Consider the following 25,216-nt stretch of genomic DNA (forward strand, 5'->3'; position numbering starts at 1 on the left):
AAATGATATAAAATTGAAATGTGCACTAATCAAACCATGAGTTATCCATTTAACTTTTTTACATTTGACTTACAATGTAACAAAGCTAAGATATTGTGTCTTATCTGCATGATATCACATACTACTACTCAAAGCATGTGTATACAAATGAGTTCAGACAAATAAACTTTCAAAAAAGGACCTTGAGTTTTAGAAAAAGTAGTGCGATCTTTATTTATTGGTCAATCATTTGCAGTTGCTAGGGTAAGTACAGCATCAATTTCCAACAACACCACACGCTAGGTTCATTTCTTATTCATCAGTTAGTTTCTGCGTTAACAGCATATTTTTGTTCCAACATAGTACAGTTACACAGAAGAAACCCTCACATTGTTCAAATGCTGTTAATATATCAATCAAATACTAAATGTAACAATGTATTAGTTTTTTTGTAAGTAATAACTCGTTTACTTCTTCTAAAGTTAGAGAGTTTCATCAGTTCTTAGCATGCTTTCAGACAAAATGCTTGCTTGAAGTTATCCGAGAGAACAAAAAAAAGGGAATTAAATGAAGCAATAATTACATAGTACTTCAACAACAGTCATATTTAACAGGTTATTTGTTTCTTCCATTGAAAAGCAGTATGTTAGGAATGTTTGACAATCACTAAACTAAAATTACAACAAACTGCTTCTCAACCTACATTTAATCTCATACCAACCTGGAAATGACTGTTAAATGACTGTCAAGTAAGGCATTGGAGGCTTAAACATATTCTGAGTTAAGTGTGCAACGATGAACGATTGGCCGGCAGAATACGTTTCAGTTTTTAAGATGAATGGTAGTAGCTCCATTCTGAGATCAAACAGTGGTCCCCTACATGTTAGGGCTCTTTCATAGGGTCACTTTCTACATATCATTATTACATTTTTGTCTTTAAAGAAACAAATATTAAAATACTGATTGCATGGTGTCTCAAACTCCAATGCAACAACAACTTTCCTATATAATTTTTGGAATTTCAATGCTGATTTCCCAGTCCCGTGCAGGAGCCCTATGAAACAGAAAAATACTATTTCTTCTTCTTCTTGTTCTCTTACTGCTTCAGGACAGGAAGCTCCATGGGCTTGAAGAAGGCCTGGGACATCCCCATGGCAAACATGTACACTTTACTGTCCACCACGATGTCTTCTTTCTTCAGAAGAACTGCCCCATAAAACAAGGAAGTGAGTTAGTGGGTTTTTTGTTGTCTAAATGCTAATATTACCCAGTGGAAAAAAGTAAAAGCCTCACCATCTATTTTTGACTGGAATTCATCAAGAGGTAGCAGAACGACTTCGACAAATTCTGCAAAGAGAGGGTTAAGGCTCATGTGATTTTTTGCTTTATGAGGGAAAATGATTATTTCTGATAGAATAAGGAACAAAACTCACCTCCATCACCTGTAGAAGAGCAAAGGAGAACAACATTATTTAGGTTTTTTTATATTTCAGACGAGCTACTTTTCGTATTGGTAGGATTTGTGTTAGTATTCAAATGTAGGTCGAACCCAAGGGAACAAATTAAGTGACAATTATGTGACCTGAGAAAGAATTTGATTGTACGGGCGAATTCATGGAATAAGTGAGCATTAATGATGATGTGTACAAAAATATCAAATGTGTATTTATTTAGACAAGTTAGTAAAGCTAAAATGAATGCTTCCTATCTTCTCACCGAGCTGCTGTGTTGGGTTGATGTTCTCTCCTTCATCTCCGTTGATGTTCACCATGACGATCTGGGTGGTGCAGTTAGACAGGCCGGGGTCCAGACAGGTCACTGCAATCAACACCATCATTAATGCTCACAACATATGTTTCCAAAACAAAAAGGTTCACATTGCGCTGCGCCGCCACACACACACACACACACACACACACACACACACACACACACACACACACACACACACACACACACACACACACACACACACACACACACACACACACACACACACACACACACACACACACACACACACACACACACACACACACACACACACACACACACACACACACACACACACACACACACACACACACACACACACACACACACACACACACACACACACACACACACACACACACACACACACACACACACACACACACACACACACACACACACACACCTGGAGTGACTCCCACTACTTCTCCTCTGAATCCGGTCTCTTCTTTCAGCTCCCTCAGCGCAGCAACCTCTGCACTCTCCCCCTCGTCAATGAGCCCTGAGCACACAGACACCGTGTCACATGATCAGCTGAATATACAATTGAAGGACTTTTTTTATCATGTGTAACCTTCTGACCTGCAGGAAACTCCAGAGTGTAGCTTCCCATAGGAGGACGAAACTGCTTCACCATCACAACACAGTCCTTATGGAGCGTGCGCTTCAGCAGGGCGATGATTCCAACAGCTGTGGGGTGGGGGGGGGGGGGGGGAGTGTTACAGCCTGCAAACTTCATTTTACTTAAGATTACACTGAGGGGCTAACGCATACCATCTGCACTTGGGTTGGTTTGCCTCGTCGTCCTTTTCACGGTTTCCCAGGTTCTGGTGGAGGAAAACAGGATAAAGTGTTAGCGGGAAACTTGTGTGATAATGAAGTGGTGTCAGTCGTAGAGCGGACAGTACCTGGTACTTCCGGAACGGTCCACATAGGTCGTCTTCTCCAGCTTCAGCCATTGTCCTGCTGCCAGGAGCTGTAACAGATGAAGTGATGCTACTCTGTAATCACAATCCTCTACGGCCAATCAATGTCACAAGTAACCAGCAGAAGCTTTCCTACAGAGCAGTGTGAGTACTGAAAGGGTATTTCAGCTTGAAAGCTATCAAAATGAATACATTAAAATCATTGTACTCGTGGGATGATTTTAAAAATGATCAATCAAAGGGCCAATTTGGTTTGAATTGGGTAATAGTGTCTACTTTAGAAGATATTCCTCAGTGGTGTGCATGACAAATCAGTAATATCTTTAAAAATAGTTTGAAATATATAATATGCTGCTTTGCATTGCTTGATATTACACATTGATGAGTTAGGATTGGGGATAATAGTTGGTAAAGAATATGAGTTTATGAGAAATTATAAGTTTTAGTTTAGACACGCAAATAAAGCCTGAAAACAGACGCAGTGTTACCTCTTCTTTCACTACGTGTGGAGCACAAGTCTCTTTAGGGGCCTCAGGGTTGCTCATTTTCACTCTCTGGATATCTGCAAACGGAGGAAAGTCGAGTGAGAAAGCTTCAAATCAAAAGGCGAATATGTTGATTACAAGTTAAGCTATAAAACTAATCAGATTTAACAAAAAACACCGAGAGCTGTGATCATGGGATTGAAAATTAGCCAAACTTTGAGCTTTTCTCTTCGGGTACCATTACCTAGATGCTTATAGTCAGTTATACTGTCAGAGATCATGTATTTTACACTTAAACTAATCATACACTAGAAACGAACAAACTAAACTGAACTCACGTGAAATCCCAACCGCAATGAATTGGGAGAAAGAGATCATATATAAGAAGCGATGAGTCAGTCTGCTTCCACTTCCGGAGACTAGTTTTATTCCTCAGTGAGGGAACATACATACTTTTAATCCCAACTAACTACTTATATTGTATAATTTCTGCATTTTCAAAGGCATTCAATAGCACACCAATACATGCAACAAAAAAAATAACTATTATTTTATGTATCTACTTTGATTTTAGGATCCTGCTATTGTGCATTGGCTCTCTGTCAAGGCTTGACTACAGCCATTGTTAGTGTTGTTAGTACATTTAATTTAGCACTAATTACATGTAATATCAAAATAATGTCTGAAATGTTTATCAATGGTGTAATCAGTATCTCATGTCATGTGTATTTGGAAAAGTAAAAATGTGTGCTCTGAACAAAGCAAATGTAGTTTTTTAAGGTGCTAAGTGATTCCTCTTTTAATAAACGATCTATGTCCCAAATTCACCGACCACGCCCACACGTACGTCTCACAAAAGCTTCCCCTTCTGTAAACACATACACAATTCTATAAATAAACCTCATTTTGTTTACCAACGTGATTCAAAAGCAATAAAATACATTCATACCAGCGTAAATGGAAAGCAGTGCTGCATAAAAAGTACAATATATTACATAACAATGGTCCGGCCACATTTAGGGACCAGGAGTTCGGAAGATATATACTGTTGCACTGTTTTACATTTCAGGATATTGCAGCATGAAGAAGGAGCAAGTTGCCAACTGTCAGTTTTCGGTTTGGTATCCAATATTCAAGAAACATACGATTAAAAGGTAAACAGCAAATGTTTGTACAGAAAGTCCCGGACAAATGCACATTGTTGTTGCTGTAAACGCTAGCGCTAGTCCATTTAACCGAAGGCTAACGCAGCTACTTGCCTGTCTTTCTATTTATTATCGTGTGTATTATAACATCCTTTTGTTCTGGGCAGCTCCATTAAACCTCTTTCTTATTCTCATGTCTGTTATTTCTTTTTTTGCAGTGTGATTCTCCCGCTGCCTCAAAATGTAATAGAGTATTTACTGGACGATGGCACACTGGTAGTCTCTGGAAGGTAGGGACCCTTATTCATGCATCATGTAACAAACAGGCCACGAGACTTTAAGCAGTTCCATCTACAACACACATTTTCTCCATCTCATAATATGAATCCTGCTAAATCATTATTTTCTGCTTTCTTTTCTGTCAGTGGCCATGACAATGTGCACAATAACAACAGCAACTCGGACGAAGAAGAGGACATTCAGGTACAGAGACCAAGGCTATTTTCACTATTTTTCCATTTATAAATACACCCTCAAAGTCATACCTATCTTATCACTTCAAATATATATAGATATCACAGTAAATCCCAACATGCATTTAATTTAGCTTTTTTTTCTCCTTCCCTCCAGTGGTCAGACGATGAGACAACCACCACTGTCACTGTACGTACTTTGAATGTTGATTTGTGCCCAATCAAAATGTTGCATTTATTGACGCCTAATAAAATGTGTTATGCAGTCTATATTAGCATGATCTGGTCAGTTTTCTAACTCACTTTATGCTACTGCTCTCTGCATTTTACAGTAATACCATTCTTTCTTTTCATACACATTTTATAATTCAGTAGTTGTGACCGCCATGTTATGATGATGTTGTTGTGTGTCTAGGCACCTGAGTTCCCAGAATTCACTTCCAAAGTGCTGGAGGCCATAAACGCTCTGGGCGGGCGCGTCTTCCCCAAACTCAACTGGAGCGCTCCACGGGTAAATAAAACTGCACTCAAATGAAAAACTGTATGCCTAAGAAAATATACCTTTTTTAAAAAAAAAACATAACCTGTAAATTGTTTGTTGTTTTGGTGTTTTTTGCTCCACTTCATTGTTGGACACAACTTAACAATGCTTTTTTGTTGTGTTTGTGTGTGTCAGGATGCTAACTGGATTGCTCTGAACAGTTCCCTGCAGTGTGACAGCCTCCGTGATATATTCCTGCTCTTCAAAAGTTCTGACTTCATCACTCACGACCTCACTCAGCCGTAAGCCTGTCCTCCCAACGACATCAACACACACATTTCGCATTTAGATGGCAACCGATATCCACAGCATGCTTGCGTGTGCCTGAGTAGAGAAGTCAACCTGATATATTGTATTTAATATGTTCAAAACAAACTTGCTGAGGTCAGGTTTGCAGTGTTGCGGATCAAATGACAGTGAAAATAAAAATAGAAATGATAATCAGATCAGAATCAATAAACAACCCTTATGATGCTGCATAACATTTGTATATTTTTTTTGTATAGCGATTGTAACTTCATTTCTTTCTGCAGATTCCTTCAATGTAGTGACCAGGACTCCCCAGATCCAGTCATTAACTATGAGGTATTTTAACTCTACAGTATTTTGATTAGCTTGTGTTTTGATTTGTTGTTCTGATGCAATTACAAAGTCACTTTTGCTATGAAGGGAAATCTGTTATATTATCAACATGTAGTTAGACTTGACCACCTCCTCCATGTTGAAATAGGTGCAATGTTCATTGTTATTGAGTAATCCTGTAATATCTGTGCTGTCCTCAGCTGGTCCTGAGAAAGTGGAGCGAGCTGATTCCTGGCGGAGAGTTTCGCTGCTTCGTGAGAGAAAACAAACTGATCGGTAAAAACTCTGCGTCCACAATTCATTCTGGATTTTTGGAAAGAAAATCAATATACTAATTAAGCGGTGATTGCTATCAACCAATTATGTAATATAACCCTGATCATGTTCTGCTAATTCATTTGACTTCACTACAACCAAGAAAAACATGTACTTTTTACTACACTACATTAATCTGACATTAATCACTAGTTACTTACCTAGATCAGCAGAAAATAATCAACTAAAACATTCTGATTTATTATATAGAATCTGAACATTACATTACACTACATAGTAATCAATAGATATAAGCACAACATTTACAAACTGGGATTTAATACAATAATATAATATTTATTTTTCTTTAACTTTTGGTTCCTTTAGTATATTTCGGTGCTGATACTTTTTCTTAAAGGGCCCCTCCCTATTATGCAAATGTTCAGGTTCATATTTGTATTTTCTTCCTCTACTGTGACTTGTTTACATGCTTTTAATGTTCAAAGATTTCTTTATTGTTCTCATACTGCCTGTGCTGCAGCACCTCTTTTCACCCTCTGTCTGAAACCAGAGCCCAGTCTGCTCCGATTGGTTAGCTGGTCGGCTCTGTTGTGATTGGTCAACCACTTAGAGATGTCCCAGCCCTTAGCCATCACATAAAATGAGCTATAGCACTTGTCGATTTAATAAGCGCGAGTGTTACGGAGTGATGTCACCAGGTGTTTTTCTAGAGAAACTACCTCTGGAGGGAACTTTAGGATTTTAGCCTTTGCAGACTATTGACACTAAAACCTATAAAACACACTACAGGACAGGGAAAACCCCAACAAGCATAACGGGGGCCCCTTTAAGTAACATTTTGTATGAAGGACTAACAGAGTATTTAAACAAACTGTTAAAAAAACAATGCATCTCACAGTATGAGCCACTCAATTGGATTAGCATGCTGGATTTTTACAGAACTGAGCTGAATATGTCTGAAATGGGAATTACTTTGATTGCTATAGGTATAGTGTTTAATGCTCGACCTGTCGGAGCTCCCCTCATGGTGTGTGTCTGTGTTGGCAGCTATCTCCCAGAGGGACTACACACAGTATTACCATCACGTGTTGAAGCAGGAGGAGCAGGTCAGTCACGCCATCCAGGAGTTCTTCAGCCAGCACGTCCAGTACAACTTCCCTGACGAAGACTGTGAGTGTTTCCCCTCCTCTGTATGTGCCAAGCTCCACTAACACACAGCAGGAAAAGCAGAAAACACAGATCCAATGTGTCTCTATTCAAAAATATGACGTGTGTTGATGCAAATGTAAGATGACTGTGTTTCTGTTTTACAGTTGTGTTTGATGTCTACAGAGATAGTGAGGTGAGCACACTGATGCATTTTGACATAGTCCACTTTAAAATAGTCATTCGCAAACTGAGTTACAGTTTGTGTGTGTGTGTGTGTTGCAGGGCAGGGTGTGGCTCATAGACCTGAACCCCTTCGGAGCGCTCACAGACTCTCTGCTCTTCAGCTGGGAGGAGCTGAGGTCAGGAGGGGAGATCTCCCAGCAACAGGTGAGCTTTCATGACACGCTCTCTAAAATCAGACTTCATTGTGCGGAGCTTCACAAAGGCTCAGAAGAGAATCAAAGTAGTTGTAGTGAGGGTGAACTTTCGGCCGCTCTTAAATAAATCAGAAGTTCAACCTGTTTTATGGTGACTCTATTTTTCTGTGCAGGAGGGCCCGGCGTTCCGCTGCACCACCAGCGAGGTAACGGTGCAGCCCAGCCCCTGTCTGAGCTACAGAATCCCTCGGGACTTTGTGGACCTCTCCACAGGAGAAGATGCCTACAAACTCATGGACTTCCTCAAACTGGTAAGAGTCGAGGATCAGTCATTGTTTTTCTGCAACACAACACTATGTCATTGTCCGTTATGCTACACAAGGTAATGAAACAGGACAAAGTACATTGCTGTAGTCGTACATTGTATTGTCATTAATGTTAAACGACAGACAGTAGTGAGCATATGTTCAGAGTACGTCATTTATCCTGGGGAAAGTTGTGTTCGATTTTTGAATGAAGTAAATAAAAGATGAAAAAAAGAATACAAGTATTTATTAAAACATAAGAAATTAAAATAAGAATGTGCAATAAAATAGACATTTTTATAAAGTTCAGAAATTAAAATATAAATATTTATATTTACTAAAAAAATTAAAATGTCCAATAAAAGATCAAATATAATTAAAATATTTATATTAACATAAAGTCAAATTAAAATTTCCAATAGAATAAAAAAGAACATCAATATCTGTATTTACTAAAAAGTCAAATTAAAATGTCTAATGAAAGATAAAAATATTTATATTTACATAAGGAGTAAAAAAGAAAATGTCCAATACATTTGAATAAAAATATTGATATTAACATAAGAAATCAAAATAAAATGTCCAATAAAAGATAAAAATAGAATACAAAATATTTATTTAAACACAATAAATTATACATATTTTACTACAATACTTCATGGCAATATATCTAGTGGTGTATTAGCATTAATAAGATACTATTGCTGAATTGCACAGTCTAAAAGGGTTTGGCTGCTGACAGTAAAGTGTGACTTTTCCTTTACAGAAGAAAAGCCAACAGGAAGCTTCTGAGGAAGAGGAGGAAGAGGGAAATGCTCCAAAGTGAATCTGAAGCCCTCCACACAATGTCGTCTGCATGACTCTCCACCCTCTGTCCTGCTAGAGCTTATTTTTCCTTTCAGCCTGTGAGCGGTACGCGCTGTACTCCAGGTCTTTGAACATCTGTCTGGTGTTAGTCTAATGGAACATGCTACATTAGCGCAGCATGCTAACGGCTCTCTGAGGACTCATGTTCTGCTCGGACACTGCTGAGCCGTCCAGCACTTTATTAAGGGGGGGGGGGGGGTGTTACTGCTGCGGGATGTATTCTGTCACACCGTGTAGAACGGCTGATTTTATACTTTGAAATAAGTGTGTTTAATAGTTTGATTGTCTTTCTTGCTGCTGGATTTAAAAGGAACTCACACATTTAATTGAACTAGTGTGTTGTGAGGCTGTGACAGATCCAACACTAACGCTGTTTGTCATTTTACATTTCCCCCGCCCTCCTCCTCCATCTCTCCCTGCCTATCCCCTCTGAACACTTTTGACACACTCATTGCTCCGAAGTCGCTCCAGGCACTCTTTCCCAGTCCTGTTTTCCCATCATGCATTGCTTTAGACTGTTGCTTCGAAAGAACACCATTAAACTTGTTGTCGTGTATCGGCTCGGCTGTCAGTATGGGGGGGGGAGGGGGCTGTAAAAACGGCACATTACAAAATGGATTGTTCTTTTTTACGCAGCAGCTCTCATTACGCCAGGAGCTAAATGAGCTGTGTGCGCACACAGCAGGGCACTTCATTTCGGCTTGGTTTTTTTCTTCACTCCTGGCAGAGCAATTACAGTGTGATGGAAAGAGCCGGTGTGATCAGAGTTACACCTCCTCAGTGTACGAGGGAATAGCGTGGGGTACGTTGCACATTGATATATAATTGATCATAATTTGAAATAAAATCGGCCTGTAAACAAAGCACCAGAACAGCAGCAGGTGAATGATAGGCTTCACTGTTTACCAGTAAATACAGAGTTTAGCCAACGATTAACTTCAATCCTTCTACCAACAATCGTAATGTGAGAAATATGATAATACAAAAAGAATCCATTTCATTTAGTGAATTGTAAAGATGAATAAATTGCTGCTTTATTACGTTTTTGTGTTCATAGTTTAAAATAAAAGAAGATATAAAAATAGATGGAACTTAATCCCAATGCTGAGCTTTGAATCACGAATAGAATCAGTGGAAATGAACTTCCTACCTAGGCTCTTGTACCTTTTCTAGAATACTAATTGAAATCACAGACAAGCAGTTTAATGAATGGGATAAAACCATATCAAGGTACATCTGGCAAGGGAAGAAACCAAGGATTAGATTCTGTACTCTTCAACTAGCAAAAAACAAGGGAGGAGTATCGCTCCCCTGCTTGAAGGACTACTATATATCTGCCCAATTAAGAAGCTTGTTCTGCTGGTGCAAGTCAGACTACGGGGCTAGATGGAAAGAAGTTGAGAATAATATATCAGGAGTACCACCAATCGAGGCAAGGTTAGGGGATAAAAGACATGTTAAAAACGTACTGGAAAAAGATAACCGCTGGATAAACCTCTCTTTAAAAGTATGGTTAAGGGTCCTTACCAGGAGTGACTTGCTGGAGGAAATGAAGATATTAAGATGGTGCTCAAATGATCTTGATTTTACCCTGAGCAAGCTAGATACAAAATGTAAAGGATGGGCCAAACATAGCCTTACTTCAGACTGCAATTTCTTCAGTAAAGGAACCATGACCGATTTTCAAACAATAAAAAAAACGATATGGGTTAAATAACGGTGATTTTTTATTTTATTTCTACAGGTACGCCTGTACTTAAACAGTTCTCTGTCAGACAGTCAGAAGGCCCTTGAAAATCCTTTATTAATAGTTTTCACCAGTGCATCAGACACAGGGATGAAAGTAATCTCAAAACTTTACAAAGTTCTTCAAGATATTAAAAAGGAAAATACTTTCTACATATAACACAAATGGGAAAACGAAACCAAAGAAAGTATCCCTGACAAAGTCTGGACAAATGACTGTACTTGTCAATGGAAGATCTCTAGCTCAGGCACCTACAGGATGTTTAGTTGGAAGATGCTGAGCAGGTACTTTTTCAGCCCTGCTCAGTCATCACATCATCTAGGTCCCCCCAGCTGCTGGAGGAAATGTGGTTCTCAGCTAGCACATCACTACCATTTGTTTTGGGCTTGCCCTTTAATTGTAACTTTTTGGCAAAAGATCCATTTAGAAATCGAAATAATACTACAGGAAAAAATCCCATTAAACTGGGACGAATTTCTATTTGGGCTCGTACATTCAATTTCCACAAACCTTAAAACTAAAATATTATTTGGAATTCTTACTGTTGCAGCAAAAAAAAGCAATAACTAGAAAATGGCTCAAAGCGGACATCCCTTCCCTTGGCAACTGGTACGACAAAATCCATGAAGTTAAGGAAATAATTACTTTCTCAATGAGGCTTCAGGAAAACACATTTGAGGAAATATGGAAAAAGTTGAGAATTTACATATCCCAAAGACGACCATCTCTTGTTGGACTGTGCCTCTATACACCGATTGAATGTATATGTATAGCTGTGTATGTATGTGCACATGTATGTGTGTATGTATATGTGTGTATATATGTATGTTGATATATATGCATATATAGTTGTATGTATATGTGTGTGAATGTCTGTGTACATACATGCTTGTGTATATATATGTATACAGTATGTGTATATGTATGTCGGTGTGCTTGTATATGGGTATATGTATGTATATGTATAATAGATATACATGTGTATATGTGTACATGCGTGTGTTTAAGTAGATGCCTTGAAATGTTTTGGCTCTATGAAACCTGATCTTCAAGTTTGTATCTTCTTGGTCGAATGCACTTATTGTAATTCGCTTTGGATAAAAGCGTCAGCTAAATGCAATGTAATGCAGGAGTACATGTGTAGATATTTGACATTTCAAACAACCCCTGTGTACTTTTTCGTTTTTATTTCATTTAATAATAATAATAATAATGCATTAAAAAAAATTATTAGAGCGCTTTTACAGGTGCTCAAAGCGCTTTACAATGACACATTACACATATTAGACATGTAAGAGTCATGTGGACATTACCCACATTTGAATAATTTTGTTTTGTATTTCATTTGTCATTTTCGGGTCTCTAAAAATATATGATTTGCAAAACGATACTTTTAATATAATGTGACCCCGAATAAATAAAGAATAAAAAAAAAGTAAATCTCACAAAAAGATAACCCAATGTAGGGAAGGCCAACAATCTCAGTAAACAAAATTATTCCGTTTTGATTCAACCAGCTAGATCGTTCACTATTGCTCTTATGAAATCTTTTTCACAGCAGACATTATGACTTTATGACTCACAGGTGTTACTAATACATTTCAAAGATGACTGTGACACCATCTGTTTTATTTGTTCCACCTGGGCCATTCTTGCCGAGACGTGTTGACTGCGTAGTTTACTGACAGACGTCATGGCTGTGGTATGAGCAGGTCTATGTATTTAATGGAGTCATTGATGACATGGGGTGACATTGTAATCCTTCTGTTCCGCCTGTGCACACCATGGAGTCATCTTCCTCCACCTTCATCCTCTTTAAATGATCTGATGCCCTTTGCTTCTCCTCCTCCTCCTCCTCCTCCTCCTCCTTCCTTTTGCAGCTGGGTAATCATCTTTCATCAGGGGAGGTCAGATCTGCTGACTTGGAGTAAAGCGTGAGGGAGGACGGGGGAGGGAGAGCAGTTTCCTGGCTGATGCTGAGGAAGAGCTGCAGTAGTTTGCAGCTAGAATACTCATGAGAAGCTGCAACACATTCCCCCACTCCTCCCTCTGTCTGTGTCTCCCCCCCACACACACACTATACACACTCACACACAGTTACCCGGCCTGAGCTGACCCAGGGATCAGAGCACGTTTTAAGCCCGGTGAAGGTGAGGCTGCAGCCGGGTCACAGCTGATCCACGTGCCGCTGTGTGGAGCCCTGCTGTTGGAGGTCCCATAGTGAGTGCATGATGGTGCATTGCGAACTTACACCATCACTCCTTTTACCGGACAAGATGCAAGCGCAGCATCCCATCAGGTCTTTTTTTTAATCTACATAACAACATGCATTGCCAAAATATGGCTCCGTTTTAGTATTATTGTACACAGTTTAGCATGTAGTGAATGAAATAAAACGCATCAAGTTGTTGTGCAGAAGAGGAAAACCCGAAAATCGTTTGACGTCAGACATGCAGGACCGCGGTCAAGCTACGCATGCGTAACAGCGTATTACAGGAAACTTGGGGAAATTGCTTTAAAAATAAAACAGAAATGTGAGAAATGTTTTTTGAAATTGCTCAAATTTGGCAACAAAATCTTTAGCCTACCTGTGAAATAGTAAAAACTAAATAGTGTCTGGAGAGGAGATGAGAGGTCATTTTGGGGTTTGGCTGTCATTGAAAAGGCTCGGTTTGTATCAAATTATAATTGTTGTATTATATAACATCACCAGAGTCATCAAATTGACCTTCACTTTTCCAATTGAATTGATTGTTTTTTGTTTATCTTAGGGTATATGCAGCTCTGGAAAAAAACTAAGAGACTATTGCACATTTTTTTTGAATCTCAATCTCTACATGTCAGCCAATCCAACACAGAGAAAGGTTGTCAGTAGTTTATAGAATAAAAGAAAAAATGATAATTTTACTTAAAGGCATAACTATAATTAGTAAAACCAAAGAAACTGATAATTGTGCTGTGGATTCTTCATTTTTTCCAGAGCTGTATATATATATATATATATATAATATATATTAACCCATACATTTGATGTATGATGTATGGCTTTACTATATTAGTCCTAATAATGGTAATATACGTATTATATTGTGAACATTATGGAACATCTTAACAAATCTGTAATGTGTAAATAATAATGTATTCATGCTCCACGTTGTGTAAATATGCAGGCTTTTATTTTTGAAAGATCTGACGGGAAGTGATGTTTTTTACTCGTGAAATTGACAGCAGCTGTTTAAATAACTGGAGAGGTGCAGGAGAGAGAGAGAGAGAGAGAGAGAGAGAGAGAGAGAGAGAGAGAGAGAGAGAGAGAGAGAGAGAGAGAGAGAGAGAGAGAGAGAGAGAGAAAGAGAGAGAGGAGTGACAGAGAGAGATACATCATTATTAGTATCATGATGTTCAGCTTCTTTACTTGACTCTGCATCATATGATATTATTCACACTTATTTTTCACTGTTGAATTAGGCCTACCCTGTACAGTGTGCTTTGTCAATACATGCCAATAAAGCTTCTTTGAATTAGAATTAGAAATTGAGAGCGAGAGAGAGAGCGAGAGAGAGCGAGAGAGCGAGAGCGAGAGAGAGAGAGCAGCTGCATCAGGGACACGGTAACCTGCAGGGGGACTCTCATGTCCTGCAGTATCCGAGGAGCACACTCTCAGCTCGGCGTCGTTGCTCTCATCTCCTGCCGTTTACCTTTCCTGTTTCCCCGCAGCTCCGGGTCGGTCAGTCGGTTGGACTTGGCCGGAGAAGCAGCGCTATGGCTCGGGAGAACGGAGACACCGGCAGAGGAGAGACGTGGAAGAAACAGGAGGACGACATCAAGAAGATTTTTGATTTTAAAGAAGTCCTCGGCACGTGAGTAGACTAACTTCAGTCATATGATATTTCAGTTATGTATGAAAGGAGTGTGAATGTTACAGTATTACATGTGTGTCTTCTTCTACACACACTGTTGTAATAACAGGCAGTGTTTGTATAATAATGTTCCAGAAATTACAGTCTGACTGGTTTTCCACAATAATGACAAATATTTAAAACCTCTATTTCTACCATTTATCACATTTAATCTTAAAAATGTAATCACCATTTATACGTTTTTGAGATTTAAAACAGTTCTGTTTGAGCTCACTATTTAAACAGTAGCCTATTATGTCAGCCATTTATTTTTAACTAGTTTTCACACTTTCGCTGACTCTTATCTAACAAATGGTAATTTCCCCATATATGCTTATCATATTTATATAAAAAACCTTTATATATTCCTGTTGGTTGTGAGTAGTTTATTTTACAATGCCAGTGTGATCTGAATGGAGTGTGTGCAGGGGCTTGTACGAGGAAGTGAGCTCGGGGTAATACAGGGTTTTATGTTTTTGGCACATTGTGTAATATTCCTAGAGGGGATGTTCCTGTTGATAACAGCAGGGAATTCAGTCTGTCATCAGCAGTAACAGTGTCACCATTACACTCAACCCCTCTTCCTCTTTCACCTATCACTCTCCAGCTCCATGTTAGGAAATGTCTCCTCTTCCTCTTCCTTCCTCCTACTCATTGAAAACTGCGACAGTCCCGCAAATCTCCGACAGCTCGTCCCAGAGAGCCTCTGTTGGTCCTGCTGTGGGGAAAAGGGGGGGTGGGGGGACACAGACACAGATTGGGATTAGCTGTGAAAGGATTAGGAAAGTTCCCCTGAATAGAAAGAAGTTGAATAACGTTATGTAATGACTGAATGAGGACAGAGGAACTTCAATTCACCTGAAATCCACACACACACAAACATTAGAAAGTGGGATTACTTTTAAAGTGTGTAGTGTTCATGACACTTTACAGTATCACAGCTCATCAGTGAGGCACATATGAGACGGAGCAGGTGTGTGTGGTCTCCCCCAGGTCGGCAGTCATCAGTGCATCAGCTCTCTACTCGATTTTGGGCAGGGTATGGAGCATGTGGTGGTGGGGTTTCTCTGTCGGGCTGCTGATGCTGTGCTCCTGGGGTCGTGACCTTGTGGGTTACGTTGTGTAGGATGCTGTGGGCTGCCAAAACACTTGTATATGATATTGTTTTTTAACATTCAAAGATAAAACAGCTGTGTTGACAATAGTATATGTAACCTAAACTCTAGAAAATAAGCTTAACATAACTGATGGATGTCATCAACAATTTAAAATACTACTAATCTACTGCAATTTACACGTGTCACCTCATTTATTAAAACCTTAAAATCTCTCTAATAAAGCCTAAACATTTTCAAAATATTTCAAATTCAAAAGTTGTAATGTCATATGCACATGCTACAATGTAAAAATGGCAATGAAAATCTTATGACCTGAGCTCCTCCATCGATGCAACATATATAATAAAATACAAATATATAAAACATACTACTGCTAAATACTTCTGACATTAATAATAAAAGTTACAATAATAATAAGAGAAGAATAACTTTCACAAACAATCATTGCCACATTCTCTCGCACACACACACACACACACACACTTTCATACATCCTCTCACATACACTCTCTCACACACACACACTGTCTCCCTCACAGTCAGGATGCAGACTGGTCCAGGACTCAATGATCCGAGTCCTCCATGTTGCAGCCACACATTAACCAGAGCTGCAGACAGATCTTTGAACCTGATGCATCAGCGGATTAGAGCGATTGTGTGTGTGTGGTTGTAGGGTGGAGATGGGGAGGTGATTAGTGATCAGCATAAGAGCAGCTGGTGGCTGTGACTCTGGAACAGGTGAGTCTTTATCAGCGGATGAGGAAGCAGAGTAGGGGGTGAAAGCAGCAGCCTGGCCAACCAAAAAACATTGTCAGCGAAAACAGTGAAACTAACAGAAATACACATCTGAATGTGTGCATTCAGCAGCAGCAGTGGTGTGTTCAGGTGCAGCGGCACGTGTTGGAACACTGAAGACTGGTCCGAGTTTTACTGCAGTGTGAAATGTTCTCTGCGTCAGCATTTCTGAGCTTTATCTGGACTGACAGGACGTGATGTCACAGATCTGACACTGGCCCATCCGGTTTCGTCTACTCATTGAATCACCCTGCATACACTGGCTACTGTTGTGTGTGTGTGTGTGTGGGTAAGTTTGTGAGTGTGTGTGTGCATCTAAACACATCCTCTGTTATGGGTCCGGATACTCTTCCTCAGTGTGTGCCATACCTTTTGTGCCCCCATCTACTTAGTGTGTGTGTCTGTGTGTCTGTGTCTGTGTGTGTGTCTGTGTGTGTGTGTGTGTGTGTGTGTGTCTGCGCTCTGTGTGTGTGTGTGTGTGTGTGTGTGTGTGTGTGTGTGTGTGTGTGTGTGTGTGTGTGTGTGTGTCTGCTCTCTGTGTGTGTGTGTGTGTGTGTGTGTGTGTGTGGTTGGTGTCTTATTTCCCTCCCCTGGTGCTTCGTGTCCCATCCCATCCGCTCACTGTTCAATAATGTAATACCAGCAGCAGTTTGTTCCTATGTGTGTGTTAAAGAGACATAAAGTAAAGTAGTGGACGTGCATGAAGCTGGTGCATTGTGGGAACATCATTGTGCCATGTAGGGCACGCTGCCCTTAATTGATGCTCTACTTCCTGGCAGTTGGCTCTGTTCTGACTGCAGAGCCCCCCCCCCCCCCTCACCTTCTCATTATGTCATACACCTCCCTGTGTGCCCCCCTGTTCAACTCCAACAGTGTAGTGAGGACATGAGAAGTTTCTATTCTTCTCTGATATAAATAGAGTCTTATAAATAGATCTAAAGACGATTGTAGGCTGTGTGACAGAAAAAAACATATTCACCGGGGACGATTCTGCTCAGCGGGACACTTTTGATTACAACTGGAGGTTAAGGTTATGATGACATGGATTGTGGTTTTGATGGAGGGAGAATTGTTTTTTTGTGCGTCTTGGTCCCTGTATTAATGTTGTTGTTCTCTGTGATGGTGGTATTAAGAGAATAATGTAGTTTATTGCCTTTTTACCATATAACAGACTTGGAGTACTTGAGTCCTGGACTCAGACTTGCGTACTGATGGACTCGAACTCGAACTCCGACGCGCAAATTGACGATCGGACTTGTACTCGAACTCGAGCTATTTTTGTCTCGAGCACGGATGTACTCTGCCACAGCGTGTGCAAAACACCTTGATAATAATATATAAATTATTACAATTACACCTTTCATACAAAAAATGGCAGCCCAGAGTTCTTCACAGCAGTTAAAAAGACAAATGACTATAAAAAAAAGACAGAATAAAAGCAATGCAAAAAGGATAAAAGCATTGTAGACAATAACTAATATTGATTGATAAGAACCAAACCAACCGCTCAATTTAAACAAATATATCCACTCTGATTCATACATGATGGCTCGTGACTCGTACTCGAACACAGGCTATGATGACTCGACTCGGACTTGACTCTGACTCTTCTTCGGCGAATCAGACTTGGAATCAAACTCGAAGAGTGGGGACTCGAGAGTGACTCAAACTTGAGAATCGGCGACTTGACTACAACACTGCCATATCATCTTTACTCAAGGGTCACTTACTATTTTTTTCTCCCCAAAGCTTTCAGCATCATCTCATCGTCTTCATCAACAGACAGAGATTTCTCAGTTAGATCATGTGATAACAGCTGATCCTACAACAAACATTCAAAAATAAGTCCATGTCGTGTTTACCTCAATGGTAATGGTGTTGTTATTGTGGCTTTGTTAATGAGTGTGTTGCTGATGCTACTGATTCATTCTCAGTCACATTGATACTTTGTTCTACACATATTCACATAGACAATTAAATCAAAAGCAGCAGAGGTCACTTTTCCTATAAATATATGCAGTAAACAAAATACTTGTTTTTGTCCTTTGAAAGCACTCATGACTGAATATATTTAATGAGTGTGTGTTTGTGAAGAGGAATAGATCACATTGACACATGTATCCAGAAATCTGAATATTAATGATTATAAACACAAGTCCATTATGGGATCAGTGCGCTATAAAAAGCCCTTGGCGACACACACACACACACACACACCCAGCTTATGAAAGCCCCGAGCGAATTTTTCAGTGCTGTTGGAGACACTTCATGTTAGAACAAACAAATTGATCGTTCATTGACAAAAGAATACTTCATTTTCAGTTACAGAACATTTGTCACGGTAAAACAAATTCACCATGGCTAAGTCATGTTTCTCGCGGAGAAAAAAAGTCCATATTCGGCAAAGTTTAAAGCAACAGGAAAAAAGATAATTTCCATTCAAGTTAATGCAACTTGTGTTCAGTAAAAGATGGTGCAGGAGTGCTGTTCAGCAACCTTATTCATTCAACACTTAGAGGCTGCATAAAAACGAAATTATCCATGCTGATTGGTTACTGTGTTGTAGTTAGTTAGCTTGCATTACCAATTCCATGATAGGAATGAGCAATCTTAACAAACATTGGAAAAAAGTAACTCATAATTTACAGTAAATCTATTGAGTATATGAGTAACACTTTACTATAACGTTAAAAATCCCCAAAGTGAGGTTATGTCTGCATCCATCATCTGATCAGTAGTCATTTATATTGGTTTAAATACAAGTAGACTTTCTTGAGTAATGTTTGGTATAACTCACCTGCTTCTTGCCTCTTTTATTCACCATAACAACATTTCTTTTCCTATAGCAATCACATTAATTACAGTGTAACAACGTCTAACCAGATAATATTTTCCATAATATTTGGCAGCTATGCAGGGGTTGGCGCAGTTACGGCTCACTGTTGCCCATCAGATAGAGAATGATTTCTGCCATTAATGGAAGCAGCGCCGCAGCAGCCGGCCACCACACACTCTGTCTTCTCGACAGGTAATTTAGGACAAAATGTACACATACACACACACACACACACACGCGCACATACACACACACACACACACACACACACACACACATACCCGCCGCCACGCCTCAGAGGCTTTTTTTTTTTGCATTATAGCAGACCTACTTTCACAGAGTCCCATCACTGTACTCGGATCAGTGTGTGTATTTGTGTGTGTGTGTGTGTGTGTGTGTGTGTGTGTGTGTGTGTGTGTGTGTGTGTGTGTGTGTGTGTGTGTGTGTGTGTGTGTGTGTGTGTGTGTGTGTGTGTGTGTGTGTGTGTGTGTGTGTGTGTGTGTGTGTGTGTGTGTGTGTGTGTGTGTGTGTGTGTGTGTGTGTGTGTGTGTGTGTGTGTGTGTGTGTGTGTGGCTGTTTATCTGGCTGAGCTTAGCCCAGTTACTCTCGAGTTGTCCTGGAGCTACAAACTGAACTTTAAATGCCAAAAAGGAGGTTGTGTTACAGTTGAAGTGATCTGACTCTACACATGTTGCCAGGTTTCAGCCAGCATTCCCCTTCCCTTACTGCCCGAGACCATGTTAGATATTTTAAAGAAAAACAAACAATTGGATTGTGGTTTCTCCCATAACAGAACGATAATGGTGGTTGTTTCCGGTAGCTCACCAGGTAGCAAGGCCCCATGTACTAAGATGTCTTCCTTAGCAGCAGTCTTGGTTCAAATCTGGCTCAGAACCCTTTGCTGCATTCCGTCCCCATCTCTTTCTCCCCTTTTAGACTTATTCAGACATTCCCCGGGTCTATATCTAGACATATAGCCTTCTCTTCAACAATGTCAAAGCACTTTTACTCAAAACTCAATTCTGAGTAACATCATTCATGGTGTCTACTTCACTATTAGGTCATTTCAACCAATTCATCACTAATAAACCATTCACATTATATTCAAACAGCTGATGCTCCGACCCACAGTTATTCATTATAAGCTAATTGGTGCATGCCATTCACTCTGTGTAACCTTCGAGACCAGCCGCACCCTGACGTAACTTCTGCTACTGTTAACTTCTCTTATGTCTGTAATCTATTGAATGGATTCTAAATAATCCTGACTACATCATCTTTAATAATGTACCACCGTCCTGCCCCCAGGTATATTGGATTAGGCAGAGCTGCTGGGAACGGGAATGCTAACATCATAAAACAAGTGTGAGCATGTGTTTGTATCCGTTTTTACCAGTACAACAGAAGCCAAATCATGACATCACCTTTATAAGAGTCTGCTTTATCACGAACCTCTTAAGCAAACATGAGGCTCATAGAGGGAAATGTGCCTATTCATTTTTTTTTCCATGTCTTACAGCCAGGGTTGGACTAAGAGCTTCATCTATGGCTAATAAGCCCTTCACTAACCCTCTCATTCATGGGAAGCTCTTGTTACGTGAGATCATATTATAATTCTTTAAATCCGTCACTCTCTATGTTTTGTTGTGCCAAAAGGGTCAGGGTTCAATTTTCTTTTATTATTATAATTGAAAATAAAGTTTAATACATGTCTTATATATTTACTAATACATCGCTCTTGTGTTATTTCACAAATACAAATATGCTGCCTCTATCGTTGAATGCTTGATTTCGGTAATCAACAAGGTTACCACACATCAAGTACCAACTATTAACTTAAACACATACGTATTTATTTAAATGCTATATTTAAAAAAACAGACCCAAATTTGAAAACTGTTGGAATAATTGGGATTGGCAGAATTTTGAAATAGAGTTGTAGGGGGTATGTATGCTCAGATAAATAGACATTTGAGCCATTGATGTTTGTTGGGCTTTCGATCATTTTTGAGAAGATTGGCTTTTCGGATCAATGGGCCCTGAATAATGGGCAGTCCACTCTCTCAGGTCGTGTATCATGCAGACTTCCTTCTCATCCATTTGACTCCTCATCTTCACTGCTTCCACCCCAGTAATACGAGCAGAGGACCTCCAAGATGTGAGGTCATTTCTTTGAACTCCAGCCATTGAAGAAAAGAAGATGAAGTCAATGCTGTTTCTCTTCTTTCAGACATCTCTCTCTGTAAACAGCTTCCTGCAGAAACAGTCGTGTCAGAAAAACAAAAAAATAAATAAATAAAGAGCTGAAACATGTTAAATGCTGAGGGGAGCTGCAAGGTCACATCATAATTATCTGTGGGTTCCCAACCATGGGGTTGTACAGAGTCCAAGCACGTCCTTGCTCAAAGGCTGAAGCTGTTTCCATGGTGATAAATGTAAACAGAAGGGTGGTCAGGGATGTTGCCATGGCAATCCATACCTTAAAGGCTGTGCATGTGGAAATCATCATTTTTCTTTCTCTCCAGTATAGTCAATCCCCATTTTCTAGCAAATCGATAGCAGGCACACAAACCACCACAGAGGAAGTTTCAGTATTTTCATCAGGTGTTTAAAATAATGGCCGAAGCAGGGGGGGATGTAGGAAGTGGAAAAGAGCCCATTTGGTCCAATCACTTTATGCCCCTGGCCCGATTTGGCTTCATGGTTAGTGTTAGCTGGTTGGTTTGGTACTAGTTTACAAATCCACTTTTTCACGTCTTTTCTACATCAACATGTGTCCCCTCTGTGTAAAGAGATTCTGAAAGTTTCAGGAAAAAAGATTCTCTCACTTTTGTCCTGATCCATTTCTATAAAAACCTGTCTGAAAATGAGCTGATCAGATTTTGGTCACTTTATGATGTCATAATGTTTTTTTGGCTTGTGTAACCATTAGCCCCCCCACACACACACTTTATCACCTGAATCTCCTCCTAGAGCACCATTGTGTTATTTTTAACCAAATATCTCTCAGAGGGGCGTGGGGAGTGGCTCCTTATTTTCATCTAAAGGTCCTTACACACCAACCTGAGACCAAAGAACACTAAAAACATGTCCCGACGGAACGTCGCCTCACGTCTCCTCACGTCTCCTGCGTCTTGGCCATGTGTCGCACTGGAACACACCGCAAAGACTTCAGCCCGGCCAAGTTGCACGTACAAACTGCGCATGCGTGAGTGGCATAACTCTTCTTACCAGCAGGCGGCGGTAGTGTGTATTCGTCATTCAAAAGAGGCAACAACCGGAAGACAGACTGCGTGATAACCGAGAGAAGAAGAACAAACTGCGTGATATAAACAAACAACAAATAGCGTGTGCGTTCCATTTTCACTCTACAGCGAGAACCTCATGGGGCTTTCCCGAACCTGTGTCGAGAGCTGGAGTTAAAGGAAATCTCAGATTTGCCTTCTTAATAGTTTGTTTGGGTCCCTCACTTCCGTTTCGCTTCTCATGCACTGATTCGCTAAGCTGAACAGCCAATCAGAGTGATTTCTTTGGCCGACGGCCTTTAGCCGACAGCCTCCCGATTCAACATGTTGAATTGGCGACGGAAGGTGTCGGCACAATCGAAAAGACACGACGGGGCAGTACACACCAAGACACACCAATCTGAGTAGGGCGACACGACGCTCATCGACGCCGGAAATCGGCTTGGTGTCTAAGGACCTTAAAGTAAAAGACAGAGAATCAGCACTTTTGAAACAGGGCTGAAACAGAGGGGATTATGGGATGCTACAATGCATGATCTGTTTGGTATTTGGAGCCAAACACTTCAGAGACATGTTTTGTATATATCTGAGACCTATAATATATTGATGAAAAACAGTATAATGGGGGACCTTTAAACATACTAATGGAGCTGGTTAGCATTGTTATTGTTAGCATTTTTGCCATGCTGATATTGCCAAAATCCAAGCAAGTTCTTCAGATGACAATTTGTCTTGTCCGCACGCCGGAGATATTCAGTGTCTTGTTCTGGGTCGCTCTGAATAATAGTGAATCATGTTCTGTTTATCAGATCTTAGCATGTTGTTGACATTAATCCAGACCACTGTGTCATCTCCTTTTTGTATCATTATCATTGGATAGTGATTTGAAGTAATCCCAGCCTGCATGTTCATTTTTCTTCTGTTAATCTTTAATGCTGTCCTACAGAGATCTGCATGCAGGTCCCATCTGTTGAGGCTCTGCTGCTGGAGCGCAGCCCGCTCTTCACACCATATGGACAATGGGTTGGATGACAGTGTCTGGAGCTTTTTTAAACCAGATTCTGCTTCATGTGTCTGTTCTGTGGATGTTCCCTCTAATCGTTTAGAAGACTGTACAGATATTTCCTCTCAATGCTCTCTCTCTCTCATCCTCACATCCACAGTGAGAATTCAGACTATAATTGGCACTTAATTGCTGCTGTGGCAACAGTGCTATTTAAGCCTACGCACTCTGCTGCTAAGGCATGAAGCACACACAAAGAAATTGGGAGGAAGCAAGCCCTTCAGTGTTGTTTTTTGTTTTTTACATATGGTGACTAGCTGTGTGTGTGTGTGTGTGTGTTAGTCTGACCGGTCCTGCAGGTTCTTCTTCATGCCTTCTGCTTAATCGAGCTTGGACTTGGCATGCTGCAGTTCTTTGAACAGCGTCATCATCTGAGACTTCGTGTTCTCTTCCTTAGATGCTGCCTAACATATTTGCATAATGAAACACAAACATTACAATAAGGAAACCTAACCTTGCGTGTGTGTGAAGTAGATGCAAGAGCAATGTTGAAGTTGACAAAGGGCTACGGATTAGATTGTTCAAGGAGGATGATTGTGGTGTATCTTGTCTGAGACGTGGTTACATTATGCACTTAATGAAATAATACTATTTATCTACGCCATTAATGCCATTTCCGAGCTGTGATCTATCTACTTTGTTCAGTTCCTCCTTGGCACCTGAACAAAACAACGTTATTGGATTTTCTGGGGACTTACTGGACTTGTGTCTGCATCATTCACTGTCATTGCATTGGTGTTACAAATGTGTTACAAAGTTGTTACAGTGTGGTATTACAAAGCAGTGTTTCAAATTGTGCTACACACTGTTTTAACACATTGTTCTTACACAGTGGTATTGCACATTGTTACAGTTGTTGCCGTTATTACGCTTTTAAACAGTCTTACTTGTGTAACATGGTGTTCCATGTGTTACACAGGTTTATCGGTTTTACAGGTGTGACAGTGTAAAGTAGTTGTTATACCTTGTTGTTACACGTTTTTCTTATACATTGGAATAACCCCGGCTACAGAAATAGCACTGACAACTAATTACAACAAACAAAACGTAAGGTTTAAAGTTAGATTCTAGTAAATGCAATACTAAATCACCAGAACACTTTCTGCTTAAAGTGTCTTGAATGATTTCAGGACACATGTCCTTAAATAGCCTTTCTACTACTTGAGAATATCTTCAAATGACGCTCCTTGTTAAATCCTGCTGGTTTATGTAAGAGTGCAAACTGTGTTTCATGAAATTGTATATAATGTGAGAACCAGAAGGGCCACCAGTCTAGGATGGAAGGTTGTATTGTCCAATAACCAATGTGTTAGTGAGTAACGTGACTTTATTCTTTATGTGCCGACAGAGGAGCATTTTCTGAGGTGATCCTGGCCCAGGAGAGGCTGACGAGCCGGATGTTTGCGGTGAAGTGCATCCCTAAGAAGGCGCTGAAGGGGAAGGAGAGCAGCATCGAGAACGAGATCGCCGTGCTGAGGAAGTGAGTGCTGTTAGAAAAACACACACTCCTAATTCCTGGTTACCGGGGCAACCGTGTAACTCAGCGAACCTAGTCCTCTTAGGTACACATACATATACACACAGTCATTGTATCAATCCAACACACAAGGTATTGCTTGAACACAGACGCTATCCCTC

General features: G+C 40.1%; 3 protein-coding genes across 5 annotated transcripts in view; 2 read left to right on the forward strand and 1 right to left on the reverse strand.

The window, feature by feature from the left end:
• Window positions 1-182: 182 nt before the first annotated feature.
• On the reverse strand, window positions 183-3,573 carry nudt5 (nudix (nucleoside diphosphate linked moiety X)-type motif 5). Of its 2 annotated transcripts, XM_079656072.1 has the most exons (9): window positions 3,408-3,517; window positions 3,167-3,240; window positions 2,661-2,728; window positions 2,527-2,579; window positions 2,335-2,442; window positions 2,159-2,254; window positions 1,696-1,797; window positions 1,273-1,326; window positions 183-1,185 (listed from the first exon to the last, which is right to left on the reverse strand). In XM_079656072.1, the coding sequence occupies exons 1-9, from the start codon at window positions 3,466-3,468 to the stop codon at window positions 1,076-1,078; spliced, it is 726 nt and encodes a 241-aa protein (XP_079512198.1). In that variant the 5' UTR covers window positions 3,469-3,517; the 3' UTR covers window positions 183-1,075. The 2 variants fall into 2 exon arrangements, with proteins under 2 accessions (XP_079512198.1, XP_079512197.1); XM_079656071.1 differs by lacking the exons at window positions 183-1,185; window positions 1,273-1,326 and having other exon boundaries at window positions 1,396-1,797; window positions 3,502-3,573.
• A 465-nt stretch (window positions 3,574-4,038) lies between these two features.
• On the forward strand, window positions 4,039-9,434 carry cdc123 (cell division cycle 123 homolog). The gene is made up of 14 exons (XM_079656059.1): window positions 4,039-4,143; window positions 4,231-4,317; window positions 4,527-4,598; window positions 4,734-4,791; window positions 4,939-4,971; window positions 5,197-5,292; window positions 5,458-5,564; window positions 5,856-5,907; window positions 6,105-6,180; window positions 7,228-7,350; window positions 7,494-7,522; window positions 7,612-7,716; window positions 7,880-8,017; window positions 8,778-9,434. The coding sequence occupies exons 2-14, from the start codon at window positions 4,244-4,246 to the stop codon at window positions 8,835-8,837; spliced, it is 1,023 nt and encodes a 340-aa protein (XP_079512185.1). The 5' UTR covers window positions 4,039-4,143; window positions 4,231-4,243; the 3' UTR covers window positions 8,838-9,434.
• Window positions 9,435-13,969: 4,535 nt separating this feature from the next.
• The window catches only part of camk1da (calcium/calmodulin-dependent protein kinase 1Da), a 24,352-nt gene continuing 13,105 nt past the window's right edge, over window positions 13,970-25,216 (forward strand). Inside the window, exons 1-2 of one of the 2 annotated variants that reach the window (XM_079656057.1) lie at window positions 13,970-14,482; window positions 24,927-25,058. In XM_079656057.1, the coding sequence (XP_079512183.1) occupies window positions 14,385-14,482; window positions 24,927-25,058 (230 nt within the window). In that variant the 5' untranslated portion in view covers window positions 13,970-14,384. The remainder of the gene's footprint in view (window positions 14,483-24,926; window positions 25,059-25,216) is intronic. The other variant, XM_079656058.1, reaches the window with a different exon arrangement.

Source organism: Notothenia rossii (assembly GCF_949606895.1).
Source record: "Notothenia rossii genome assembly, chromosome: 10".
NCBI classification, from domain to species: Eukaryota; Metazoa; Chordata; class Actinopteri; order Perciformes; family Nototheniidae; genus Notothenia; species Notothenia rossii.